The sequence below is a fragment of the Eurypyga helias genome, unplaced genomic scaffold, assembly GCF_000690775.1.
Source record: "Eurypyga helias isolate BGI_N326 unplaced genomic scaffold, ASM69077v1 scaffold43543, whole genome shotgun sequence".
Taxonomy (NCBI): domain Eukaryota; kingdom Metazoa; phylum Chordata; class Aves; order Eurypygiformes; family Eurypygidae; genus Eurypyga; species Eurypyga helias.
Window position 1 is genome coordinate 29259 of NW_010240264.1, and position 14327 is coordinate 43585.

A 14327-nucleotide genomic window follows, 5' to 3' on the forward strand; every position below is an offset into this window, starting at 1 on the left:
AGCTTCACATCTTGTCCCCCCGAACGGGAGAGTTTACAATGCATTCACAACGCCAGCACCATTGCCTCAGCCAAGTCACGTGTCAGCAGGGAGGAGGAGGCGCGTGCTGAAAGGAAGGCTCTTCTTGACAAGCCTATGCTGCTGTTCCTCTTCCTCCCTCGCAACAGACTCTGAGGTGAGGTTGCTCAGTGGCTCTGAGTGTGCAGGTGGGTAGAGAGGAGCTTGAAGAACTGACTCTAGCAATCTGAGATCACGTCATGCCGCACCAGGACCCCTCAGTGGCTGAGCCGGCCATCCAGCTGTAGGCCATTGCCAGGGTTGACGTGAATTCTTTTCTGAAATGGTGTGAAACCCAAAGAGGGTTTGTCAGTGGGAGAACAGAATTGGTTTGTGATCCCCCCTTTTCTTTTTTTTTTTTAATCACATAATAAAACTTTTTGTTTCAGGGTGATTCCTGTAGGAAATCTTCCAAATCCAAGCGAGACAAGGAGAAACAGGCATGCAAGAGCTGCAGCGAAAGCTTTAACTCCATCACTAAAAGGCGACACCACTGCAAGCAGTGTGGGGCAGTAAGTGTCAGAATGCACTGAGTATTTTTAGTTTGTTCTGCAGAGACTGTTGAAGATGATTTTTTATTTTGTCACTGCAGGATCTAAAAGATGTTCTGGTTAATGGCAGGTCATTGACAGAGCAGATCTTTCCACTTGCTTTACCCTCTGGTATCAGGGTTAAAAAGAGCAAAACTCTGGTGTAAGGGGCCTAGTCTGTGCTGCTTTAAAGGCAAACATAGCACCTCAGTGGATAAGAAGAAAAATGGGACCTTCCTTGGGGTTGTGCATCTATCTGGGGAGGGGTTTGTCTAGTATGTGTTGTTTGCAGAAACAGAATGGCCTTCTGACAGCCCTACTTTACACTCACTCTAGGATGAACAGCTGAACATAAAATATTAAAGATGGATTGGTTCTTTTTTCCCTAAAGCAGAGTTGTCAGGAATTGCTTCTGCCAAAGCAGTTTCCTCCTGCTTGAAAAGTAAAAAAAAAAAAAAAAAATCAGTCCTAGTGATTCAAGGCCAGGTTACTGAAGGCACTTAGCTACCCTTCCCCAGTGCCGTTCACTGACCGCTTAGTTCTCGGGGCTTAGTTTTTTTTCTGAAAATCACAACCAAGATGAGATTAAATTCTGTTATTTGACTTAAAACCTGCCTTCTGTGACTTGAGTTTCATAGTTCAGTGTTCCTAATGTAACTGGAACAGAATAATGTTATTTAAATACCATTATGCATTTGAAGTGGAAATAGATTGTCAGCTGAAGATAGATATAAATGTATAGTTAAGATGTTTAAAGAAACCTTAGTCTCAGCAATTGAAATAAAATTACGGTGGAGGAGACACTTCTGCATCAGAGCTGGGTTTGTCAACATTCTGGATTTGTTTATATTAATGACTACTAAAATAATGGAATAAATTTCTGGAGTTTTATAATGTTCCATTGCAAAGCCCAGTATTATTAAAGAAATCAAATAATACCTTTTTTCCATGAAAGAGACCTAACAAGAATTAATTATTAGTAATTAATTGTTAAACAGTCAGTTATGCAATGTTCTCTGATGTGGCAAAACCATTCAAATTAAAGAAGTTAATTCATCTCAAGGAAAGATTACTGTATTTCTAAAACTGCTAGCTTGCTTTTGTTTATGTAACTTGGCAGATTGGTGCTTCACTTAACACTTGCTGAATTAAGGCAGTTACCTTCGTATAGTAATTAATGTTTCGCAGTGAAGCATCTAGTGACATATGCTTGTAGCTGAAGGCCATTTGGGATGTATTATTGTACAGGAGTTTCAGAATGGATGTTGAATCCCGCTAGTAGATTGGTCGCTCTATCTTATGCTTACATTAGTTTTACGGATTTTGCTTTAATAACAGCCATTCTGCAAGTCACTTTCTTTGGAGCAGGGTTATGTTTTAATGATGGCTAATAAAGCACCATCTTTTTGATACAGGTGATTTGTGCAAAATGCTCAGAGTTTAAACCACTTGCAGATAACAGCCGTCATAATCGAGTGTGTAAAGAGTGTTTTCTGCAGTTACCAGCAAGCCCGTGCAGCCCTGTAGCAGAAGCAGTCGGGGAACAGAAGAAACGACTAGCTGCAGAGGTACAGTATTTAGCTGAGGCATTTTTTTGGTGTGCTAGCTGCCCTTGTGTGTGTCTCTCTCTCTTTTTTGTTTGTTTGTTTGTTTATTTCTTGTCTTTTAATGTATTTATTTAAAACAAATAGAATTGTTTTGTTATCTTTTTTAACCCCACCATGATACTTGATCTCTGGCCTATGACTTGCATTGAATGTGCACGCAGCCTGAATGCCGTTTGTAAACGGTGAGCGTTCATTGTGGGACGTTGGTTGTATTGGGTACACGCAGGCTTTGCAGCTAAGCTTCAGCTAGAAAGCTTCTAGCTTTTTTAGCTAGAAAATAGAAGAACCTCTAGTGGCTTTTTATCGCGATGCATTTCCAATCCTGACTTATGCATAATAACTATTGCCAAAACTTGGCAAAATAAGATTTGGGTTTTCACTTCTAACTCTATATGGAAGATGCTTTTGCACTCCTTATTTCACAGCCTGTCAAAGTATCATTGAAAGGAATTTTTTCATGGCTGTGCAAAGGCATAACATCCTCTGAAAGACTATCAGGGTTCACTGAAACTTCCTCAAACCTGCTATAATGCAGACTTTTCTCCAGGATGTGACTTTCACAAATCAGACTGTAAACTACCACTTCACAGTTGCCACAGATGTCACCAAGATTTATACCATGATAGCGGCACATCCTACCCTGATTTTTTTTTCAAGAACAAGAAACTGATTTGCTTTATCCTCACCTACAACAACTGAACCTTCTCTTACCAATGCTTTTTTTAGGCTACTGCCAGAGCTGTGAGTACCATTATGTGCCACACTTTTCATGGGCCAACTTGAAGAAAAGGGTTTTATTTACTTGACCTGTGAAATACAGCCAGAAGTCACTGCATGTTTAAAAAAAGGACATTCAATTTCATCTGAATTGAAAGTGGACCTGTAGGAAGGCATCTTCTGAGAGTACATCAGACTCTTGAAAAGAGCCACTGAAACATTGACAGCTTCATCACAAATCATCCTTTTCCCCTGATACGCTCACATACACTATCCTGCTTTGAGCACCACATGAAAAATTGGGAAACAGTTACAGCCTTTTCTGAAAAACATCTTACCTTGTGAAAAACATCTTTCTGGAAGCCACCCTCTGAGCATTCAGGCTGCCTTCCAGCCTTGTTATACTCCTCATCAGAACCAAACTATATGGGGAAAAAAGCTAGACTGAGCAAGAAATGTAAACCTGCCAGTGCATATCCAGAGCTCCTGTAATAAATGCCTTCTCAAATAGTCTTCTGAGGCCCTGCTCTGCTTCCCAGCATGTCATTGTTCTTTCCAGCTACAAAATGTACCTACTTAGGTAAAATTACACCAGCATGGTGTGCCAGAGTGAACTCTGCTGCTCAGGTGCTCTGTCAGCTTTGTACCCAGACACGTCCAGAATTTCAGAAATACAAAGCGGGGTACAGCTGTAAATGCACATTGCTTTCCCCTGGTCTGCCACATCTGCAGAGGGCAGAGAAGATTCTGGCTCTGGAGCTTGATAGCATCAAAAACTTCAGATGTACCCTACAGCTATGCCTATAGTTGATGAACACTTAATATGCAACAGTATAGACTGCGGTATCTCATGATAAACTTTCTGGCACTGTTTCAGCAGAGCTGTTTGACAGTAAAGTGAAAACTACACCTACCCAGCTGACAGCTCTGTTAATCTGAAAAACCAAAAAGCAAACCAGTGAAGTGTGACCTATAGCTTTACTTCAGAAAGCGGATTACAGCAGAAAGCTATAAAAACCCAAGGAAAAGTGTCGTTTTTCCCTCATATGCTCAGGCTTCTAGCCTTGTGGTAAATCTTCAAAAGATCAGGTAAAATGCAAGAAAGTAGTTGTATAAAAAAAAAAAAAGAGCAGAGACAGTCTTTTTCTTTCCCTCGTATTTATCTTAAACCATTTTAACGATCTTAATAGCAGCTGGGGAGATTGCCTCTTTACAAGTGTTATTAGCAGATGCCAGAAATCCACAGGAGACTTCTGCGTGAAGTCTAATGGGAACAGGAATTTTGTTTTCCTTTGCTTTCTATCAAAAGGCAAAAACTCGTTTTCTTTTTTTGCCCTAGTGCTCTCTGATTTGTCTCACATCTCTCTGCATCCATGCACAAAGGGGTCTGTTAATACACCTTTTTCATTAATTTGAATTCATCTCCCAGCCTACTTTGCTAAGCAAGAAACTAGCTGCATCATCATAATGCCATTCTCAATTTCCTTGGTGGAGGTGGAATTTAACTTCACAACTGCTGGGAACAGTAGTTCAGCATCTGTTGCTAATACATGGGATTGTGCTGTTTCTTGATGGTGTATAATGATGATGAAACCTTTGTTCAGTTATGGGCTATCCAGAGTTTGCCCACAGTATTATTTGACTGTGGACAACTTAACTATATTTTATACTTACATCTAAGTGTTTTGCCCACATAAGCATCAATGGAAACAGCTTTTTTTATTCTTTTCTTTCTCCTTTCTTCCAGAAGCAAAGCATCTTAGCAGCTGAAAACAGCCTCTTCAGTGGCTACCTCCAATTCCTTGAAAAAGGGAAGACTTGGTACAAAATGTGGGTGACCATCCCCAAGACTGAACCTCTTGTTCTGTATCTGCAGGGAAGTAGCCAGGTAAAATGGTAAAATGATGTTCATGAGGGTTAACACACAGCCAAAAAAAAAAAAAAAAAGAAGAAGCATAAGTTTCAATATGTCAAGCTGAGAAATAGGTTAAAGGATTTGGCTTGATTTCAACAGCAAAAATGAACTTGGTTTTCTGAGTATAGCAAAAAGCCTCGGAGATTTCAGATTTCCTTTTGATCTGTAGTTACTGCTGCAATGGTTGTGAGCCAACGTTTAAGCTCATAATTTTTCTTTTCCATTTTCTAACAAAAAAGAACAGAACACTGATAATTTGGTTATGTTTGGGGTTTTTTAGAAGTTTCAGACAGGTATATTCAAAGGTTTTATGAGCCTGTCATTAGGGAAAGCACCTTCCTGTAAAATGTATAGCGCAGTGAAGCAGTCTGAATGTTACAGTTTCTGGTTCAAGCCATTCTTTTTTTTTTTTTTTCTTAAACCTAGTTCTGGGTTGAGAGGGTGGAGGAATTTGTGGAAATGTAGATGTTCTTCAGCCTGAAAAATGGACTCTGATTGGTAAAGCTGCTTGTTGTAGCATCATGTGATTTTTATCCTTGAAATAATTACTGTGGTAAGCTTTTTTTCTTTTTAAGTCTGCTGTTGAAGCTAACTAGTATTTGTGTGTGATGAAAGTCAAGCAATAGAAATATCTGTATCCAAGATAAAATACCCAAAGTAGAAATAGCAGTCATGCTTCTCTAGTGCTGAAGAATGACAGTTTTGAAATGAGATTCTTTCATATCCAGTTTTGTATTTGGTGTTTGAAACGTTCATATACATCTTAGTTTTATCTCCTGAATGGGAGGGCAGAAGAAATGGGTCCGAATTCAGCCTAGCATTACCCTGCTGTAGTAATATGAAATGTTTGCTTTTTATTACATCAGTCTGTATGGTTGTAGCTACGAACAGTCTGGGAACTAGACATTACCCAGGATTTTATAGAGCTCTTCAAAGTAAAGTTTACCCCATAGCGCAAGAAGTACATGTTGTCCTTAGGAGTGTGTTCATTTTGCTGCTTGTCAGCAAGAACACCTCTGGTTTTAAACAAGTGTGAGTTTTAAGCATAGTGCTTGAGAGTGAAAGCTTGAATTTGGAGCTTCAGACACCACTTGGCTATGTCTGGAATTCAAACCCCACACTGGGTAAGCTCCCAACTCTTCCCACAGGCAGTGAGCCCTGGCTTCCCTCTTAGTCAACAGGGGATGCGTGGCTGAAATTACAGGTTGAAAAAGCAAACTGCCTTGACAAAGCACTAAAACAAATGCGACAAACCCAGTCGTTAGATCTCTCTGGAGTCAGGGTCTGGGGAAGGGAAAAAAAGCTTTAAAAAGCAAAGCAGAGAGAATGGCTTCACTGCAGAACTTTTCAACTGATTTTTTGAAAATTGTTCCTCAGCAAAGGACCAGTGCAAGCCCATGCAAACCAAGCCATAGTGTGTCATGCAGGCAAGCCTGGGGAAGGAGAGTGAGAACAGAGGGAGAGAGGTCTAAATTCTTTGGCTTTCCTCACCCAGGAGCGATGTAAGTCATCCTAAGAGATAACTGGAACAAGGAGTTGAGAGGAAACAAACGCCTCTTACATGATATGACCCAGGAAGATAATTTCTCCTAGAGCCTGACGGATTTTGTCAGTACAGCACAAGTAATAACCCATGGTACATGAATCAGCTGGATTTAGTGCATGGCAGAGCAATACTCAATTCTCCAGGCGCCCTCCTGACAGTTGTACAAAGCCAGGGTTGGAAGGTGGAGCTCCTCCTTCAGATGATAGGTTCTTTGCTCCTTGTCCTGCCAAATTTGATCTTGAGCTTCTGTTGTTATTATTAGCAAGATCCTGTTTTTGAAGAGAAGAGGATGTCTTTGACATTGATTGTCGATTTTATGACAGTTCAGTTCAGTGGTTAGTGTCCTCAGATATTTCAGGTGTGTGATAAATCTCTCAATAAAGTGGCAAGAAAGCATACAGGACAAGGCTGATCTGTCTTACATTGAATAATCAAGCCAGGATTTACTCTCAGGAATCACCAGTTGCAGGCTGAGACTGTAGAAAACAAAAATGAGTCCCTTCTTCAAGGGCTTATCATTCCCACTCATATACTTTCTTCTGTTTGCATCCAATGGAGGGAAAAAATTACAAAGCAAATCCCATTCCTTGCTTTTAACCTGATGTTCTTGTTAGTTCTGGTTTATGCAGTTTTGACTAGAGGTCTAAAAAATATCTCTTCCAGAGCTTTTTTCCTGGTAGCTGGGTGTCTGGAATCAGTTGGGGACCACTTACGTGCTTGAATGTTATTTTCCCAGGTGTTTTGTTTTTGTACAAACACCTTGATGCATCTCACAAACCTTTTTAGACCTGCAAAGAAGCATTTCAGTCCCTAAAAAAAGAGCTGCCTTTTCGGGAATGCCTTTTTGGAATAATGGTAATAAATAATACCATTTGCCAACAATGGTATTAAAGGTCTTGAAACACAGACCAACTGAAGCGTGACCATAGGAGTTTGAAAGTTGGGGTTTTTTTTTAAAAAAGAACAGAAAGACTAGCTGCCTCTTGGGAAGAAGGAGTAAACCAAGCTGAATCTGGAGCTTCTGATACAGTAAAAGCCCTGACAGCTTTCGTCCCCTGCATCCCCAGCCCTCACACCAGTGAAGGGATAGATGTCAGTGCAAATGGAAATACAACTCACAGGCTTTAAAATAGTAAGAAAACTGCTCTTTTGCTTTAGATCCTTCTTCCAGGAGAATGAATTAATCCCGAGTGTTCATGGTTTACATCTTGCATGAGGCTTTATACGTGAGGATAAAATTCACAGCTTATTTAGGTATGTAAATCATACCAATTTTATCTGTCCTTAAACTGAGACAGAATCTGTGCAGCTGTTTGTCATGTTTGTCTGAGTGGAATTGTAAGAGTTTGCTTGTAAGCAAAGACCACCTCAAGCTTAGGGATCAGCAGTTTTATAGAAATTTGTAGGTTTTTAAAGGGCTCTACCTGGAGCTTCTGCCCCCTGTAACGTGCACAACTACTCAGAGCTCAGACATTAACTTACACCTGACAGAGATGTGGAGATTTAAGGAGTCCCAGCTAGCTAGAGAAGTAATGAATTTTGGAGAAATACGGAGAGTAAATACCTCCATAATAGTGAGAGGTACTGTCCATAATAATTATAGAGTTTGATCCCAGGGGCAATTTTGCATTATAAATTCTGAAGAAAAATCTTTTATTCATCATGTAAATGTCATTTACTCCTAGAAATGTCATTTACTCCTAGAAAAGAAGGGAGTGGCTGAGTTTGAAGTTAAGCTCAGGGTTTTAGAGAAATATTTCTGTGGCTTGTCTGTTGATCCTTTTGAGGTGAAGCTTTAACTGGCTCTTCATGAAACTTTGCCTGTTGTTTTTTATGGTCCTGGAGAGCTTTGCAACTTGGCACGCCATTGTGTCACACAAGTCTCTCAACGATTTGTGCAAGCTTGGGATTAGATGATAAGTGGGTAGAGAGTGGAGTTTAGGTGGAAAACCAGGATTTTCTAAGCCTACTGAAAAGTAGTAGGAGAAGATGATAGTGGTCCACCAGTGGATGACACTTGCTCTGTGTATTTGTCTGAGAGAGGTTATATGCTGCAAAGAGATGTGCAGTGCAAGAGGGATGTCTGTATGGAGGTGTATGGAATAGAACGGCCTGTATGGTGGAATTGAGCTATCCATTCCCAAATCTTAAAGCCTGGGTGTTGTAGTGGCTGTAATAAAGCAGTAAATAAATCGTGCTGTAATTACCTAGATAAAACACACATTAGTATTATGCTGCGTGGATTGGAGTCAGGATGAGTGCACAGTGCTTGTGATTACTGACAGTATTACACATCCAGTAGATTTTTGTGTCTCCTTCACTACCTCAGGAAAATGAGTGAAATCAACCCTAAAGTGAAGTTCTCAGCACTGGGTAGTTTGGTTTGATGAACTACTGATACCATGCAACCCTAGTATGTTGCCTACAGAAATACTAAAAAACTAACAAACCGAACCCAAAACCAATTCAACCAGCCAAAGTCAGTAGGCTCTTAAAAATGGAATATGACACTTACCTCTCTGTAAGGCCTGTAAATCCTACTTACTTGCTTGGTATAGGTTGTGAATTCCTCATTGATGCGGAACAGCTCTGGATTTGTTGGACTCCATGTAGGCAGGGAAGGGCTCTGTGGCAGAGGACATATGGTGTTGCTCATGGTCCCACAGGGAGATTTGGTTTGGGTGTGTGGTGTGACTCGAGGCTGAGTGCTTCACCTTTTATCTGTCAGTAGTTCAGCTTTTCAGAGATAATTTAAATCCCTTCCTTTTGGATCAGGCAGGTACAGAGAAAGTGGCAAAGGCATCATATTAAGAAAAGGGAGGAAGCAGTCAGCTTAATTTGCCTGTGTCTGCACACGTTGGGTAGGTGTAACATGTACAATTCAAACATCAATTTCCCTTTACACTGCACTTCTTGGCTACAGATGATACCATTTTTCATTGTCATGAGCAACCTCCGATTTTACATGTGACAAGTCTTAGTGTCTATTTTTCTGAAGCAGGATCAGTGAAGCAGGCATGGTCGTGCTTGCATGTGCTCTTGTGCATTTCGTGTTCATCAGTCCCGCATTTGCTTGCTTTAGCACTGCCACGTATCCAGGTCTAGAGCTGCTCCGTACGTGCCAGTTCAAACTGCATCTCCGAGACCTCCCTGTCAGGCAGATGCAGCTGTGGTGGTAGGATCTAGAAATTGTGTGCTGCTTTTAACACAGCAGCTTGCACTCAGACAGTAACTGAATTCTTTAGTGTTTGACCCAAAGTTGATGTAAATCTCCTGGAACAGTGCTTGGTCTTCAAGCAGATGGAGACTGGCATTTTTGCATAACACTAACAAGTAGTAGATTAATAAATGGGGAAAACTGTATTGATTAAATGAAATGTGTAGACACAGTTTTGATTGTGTATTTTTTGCCCCTTTCGTTAGTGTATGTGTTTGCATCGATGTGAGCAGTTCTGAAACTTGAATTACTTTAATCTAAGTGTTAGAAAAGCAGATTTTTTTTTTTCCTACCATCATTTTCAGAACCGTGGTCCCATTCCAGATTTACTAAGTCATCTGCATTCAGTATGGGGTGACAAAAGAATGACTTTGCCACCTCTTTGCGGTTCGCCTTGTTAATTTTGGTATGAGGCATTGAACTTGAGTAGGCTGCTACATAAGTAGCTGCCACAAGAGATGATGGCTTCTTACAGGTACTTGATGCCTGTGTGGTTTAGACTTCAGTCTGGGGACCGACCTTTGAAAATGTTTCAACCAATGCCAGTAAAACGAGTTCCGTGGTCATGGTACACCCTGCCTTGCCGAAGTGCACCTTTCCTGAGAGCTTAGTAGAGGAGATGGTTGATGCTCAAGACGTGAATGCTAGGGAGCTGTACCTCTGTGAGTTAATCTGGCCTTTAAAGGATGTTCGAGAATCTGAGCTTCAACTTCCTTGAGAACTCTGAAAGGCATCATAAATAACCCAAAACCTCCTGAGAAGATTCGGTAATTGATTTGAAATCTGAAATTATCTTTTATTTCAAAGTCCTTGCCCTGGTAGGTGTCTTTGTGTCTCTCAGCGTCCAGCTCTGCTTATTTGCCTCCTTTAAACCAATCTTACAAATGTCCCATGGGCTTCTAAGGGGACCGCACTGAACTATTCTCAGCTGGATCTGGTTGCCTGTACCTGATGCAAAGGGTTTTTTTGTAAAAGACAAAATGCATAAGTTATGTGAAATTACATGAAAATCCCCAGATACACCACTGTTGGATCCATATTCTTTCTGGGAAAGGGAATCTATTAAACAAGAAGAATAAAGCCCCAGTAAGTTGCTGCCTTTTATTGTTGTAAGTTAAGCAGTCGATATCGCCCCTTTTCTGTTCCCTAAGCCACGGCGCTGAACAAGGAGCTGAACGCACATGTGCGCTGGAACTGCATTCGTGTGCTTGTTGGTGTGTGCGCATGCGTGTTGGCTCGGTGGCAGGGGTGGCAGCTACGCCTCTAGCACGGAGGGGTTGTCAGCAGGCAGCACACACCAGGGCACTCTGGTTTGGTGAGAGTTGTGGTGTAGCTGCCTAGCCTGAGTGTGCCTGGTGACCGTGTCTCGGGGGTACATTAATGCATCTCCAATTACATCCTCCTACCTCAAAGCGAGTTTTCGACCATTCGAATAGTTCTTCACTCCTGTCGAGAGGATGTCTTTCCTGACCATGTAGCATACCCCCCTTGCTGCCCTTTCAAATACTGCTTATTGCTGCGTTTTTACATTCATTTGTTGTTCTTTAGGATGGACGGAGCCCACGTCCTATTCCTCTGCCTGGATACGAAGTCAGTTTACCAGGTTCTGGTGAGAAGTTTGAAGTGAAGCACGTTTTTAAGCTTTGCCAGTCCCAGCAAACTCTGTATTTCAGTGCGGAAGATGAAGAACTGCAGATGAAATGGATGGAAATTCTCACCAAAGCCGCCAAAGGGGAAACTGAAGATACAGCTGAAGGGCTTGGCAACCCGTAGAGCAAGTTGCGTTTAGTTTTTTCCTCCATGCTATAAACCATCACTTGAATTTAGTATTCATGGCACTTTGGAATCTGTATGGCTTTATATTTTCATGTGTCTGCATAGGAAATTCAGTGTTTTCTCTCCTTTTATTGTACATTTCTCACGTACAGTAGTTACCTGGCATATATTATATTAAAGGAAAAGGTAGCTGTAGTTGTTGGTCGTGTTGATGCTGGTATTAAAACAAAAGACAAGGAGAAAAGCATTAATTTTAACAAAGGTAATGGAAAACCATCAGTCTCTTGTTTTCCTCAATGTATATTTTCCAGTCCTTTGGATTGCTGTTCAGTGCAGGATGTGTATAGTCTGTGATTAGTTCTATAAATGCTGCCTTTTAAGTTAAATGTTGTAAAGGCTTGTGCTGACCACTGACATTCCGTTCTCTGTCCTCTCCCTCCTGATAAAAGGTCGTTGTGAAGTGAGCGCGATGTACTGAATATTTTCCCTTTGCTAAAACTATGTCTCTGCTATTTTGAGATGACCTGTTCTCAAGACAAATACTGTAGAAGGGACTTCTAAAAATGACTGCAAACCACGCAGAAAAGAACATTAAGAAGCCTCATTGATTTTAAGCATTTATAATATTGTTTTGTTTTCTTTTGAAACCAATGCCTACCTTCCTTCTATTTGAACCCATTTTGATGTAAGTGAACAAACGTTTTATACTGCAAACTGGGTGATGATCAATAAACAAGAACATTTTTAGTACACACAGTACAAAAAGGTGACTTTTTTGTTGTATTGGTTAATTTAAAAATGACCTAGGATTTATTTATACAATTTGTAAATAATGTTTCATAAATATTTTAAGAATTTTTAAAATATCTCAGCTAGTAACAGGATTTAGTGCATAGAATAAGAGATATTTGTATGAACTGTATTTGTAATTTAATTTTCCTGTTCACCTGTATTTGTCTTATTTTCAAACTTCAGTGCTTATCTATTTAAATAAAAATTCATGCAGTTAACTCCTGAGCCAGATCTCCAAGGCACAGCAAGCTCTAGGTCAACATTTAATGTAGGTTTAAAGAAAAAAAAAACAAAACAAAAACAAACAAAAAAAGGCATGTCTGTTCCTAGTGGTAGTAAGCATGTAGTACTGATAAAAATGAAATAAAATCTGTCACAGTACTGTATTTTTAAATGGTTTGGTTTAACTTTTGTTTCCTATTCAGCCTTCTACATTTTCTGGTATTAGTACAAAGAAAGGGCTGCTCCATACAGCCAGTGTTTGTCAGGATTGTTGAATTAGAGATCTGCGTCAGTGAGTATTTTTCTTACCTACAGAGAAGGACTTGTTTTACTCCTTGTTCAGGGTTGGGGGGGTGTTGTTTTTTGGTTTTAACATTGGTGTAATGAATCATAAACTTGAAGTCCGTGATGCTAAAAATCAGAAGCCATGTATTTAATTAGCTAGTGGTAAAATTTCATGAGGCTTGCATCTTCCCTCTCCTCCCTACCCTCCCTTTCCAACCAGTTAGCATGAAAACGGTTCCATGCAGAGTAAATTTTATCGTATAGTTCATGAAAAGGAATCCTTTTCAGTGTGTGTTATTTCTTCCCCAAGCTTCCCAGAAATTGTATGACAATGCTTGCCATGAAAATGTACTCATTTTTGTAACATCTCTGGCTTTGGATTGGCTTTCTTTCTGAATTTTTTCCTTTATTGCTCTATTTGCTTGGTTCTTTTTCCTTGTTATTAAGAGAGAAATTGTAAGGAAGAATGGTAGGACAAAGCAAAATTAATGCATCTTAATACATCTTTCATTTTCTATTTTTATTAACCAAGAAAATATTTAACGTGTTTTTCTGCAGTTTTTCTCCATTTTCTTCTTTTTTTATAAATATGTCAAAATAGACATATAAAAAAGTCATATTCTTCAGTTTGCCTTCTTAAAAAATTTAAAAAAAAAGGTATTTGTAGCATATCTGGAATGATAACCCATTCCCATGGGTATTTGTGTCACAGACCGCTTGCAGCAACTTTGTTCCCTGCACACCTTTGCACTTTCAGGGAATATGGCAAGGAACCTGCCGGGGGAATCTCTGCCTTATGACTAAGACCCAGATAAATCATCGGGAGCTTTTATCGTTTAAAGCCAGCACGTTAACCTTGTCTGGAAAGCTAATACAAGTCCATTTCAGATCCCAGAGCTCTGCTTTTGTTCAATATTGCATGAAAATGCTCAGCCTGGAGCCTAAAATGAAACAGCTAATGGTGTTACAGGTTGGGATCTGATTCCCTCAGTCCCAGTCAGCGATATGCCTGTTATCCAGATCAGTGGTACTTCCCCAACAGGTAGTGTTAGCTTCTTTTGAAACCCGATTTAGCTTGTTGTGAAGCTGTGGTCTCTGTTGACCACAGCTGGAGTTGCTTTGTATTGCCGTGAACGCGCTCTCACCATTTTTGAGGCGTTAGTCGGGCTTTGGATTATTCTTTCCTGTTCTTGGGACGCAGGTGTGTTGTTTACGTAAATGAGTTCAGTGAAACGAAGGTTGAGAATGTGATCCTGGGAGATGAATCTTTCAAAGCATCTGAATGCACATCTTTTAAGAATACAGGGAATAATCGCTTCAGACTTCCTTGAATTCTGGTTAATTCATGTATCCTGCCAAATCAAGGAAATAATCTGCTTTTTTTTTTTCCTTTTGTTAATTTAGGAACACAAAAGACGGCCTAGGATGATGGCAGTCTGGTTCACATGATGATGACATTGATGAGCTTATCAGCAAAGGTCCCTTGGCTTCCAAAATCTTCATTCTAAACATCAGCTGTCCCCTGGCTGGCAAACTGATGAACCTTGGGAGTGCTCTGGAGAAAGCACCAGAAAATGCTTCCTCTTCCCTGTGCACATGGGTTTGATTACTGTCAGAGCCAGGGTGCTGGTTATACGAAGCTGTAGTCATCCTCATTCTTTTT

The 14327-nt window shown here is 40.3% G+C and overlaps 1 protein-coding gene across 1 annotated transcript in view; it reads left to right on the forward strand.

Moving 5' to 3' along the window:
* Nucleotides 1–12120, forward strand: part of FGD3 (FYVE, RhoGEF and PH domain containing 3) — a gene marked incomplete at its 5' end in the record, with an annotated part of 33993 nt that extends 21873 nt beyond the window's left edge. The window contains 4 exons of the mRNA XM_010148378.1: nt 447–569; nt 2003–2155; nt 4659–4799; nt 11138–12120. Coding sequence (XP_010146680.1) covers nt 447–569; nt 2003–2155; nt 4659–4799; nt 11138–11362 — 642 coding nt within the window. The remainder of the gene's footprint in view (nt 1–446; nt 570–2002; nt 2156–4658; nt 4800–11137) is intronic.
* Between the last annotated feature and the right edge of the window lie 2207 nt (nt 12121–14327).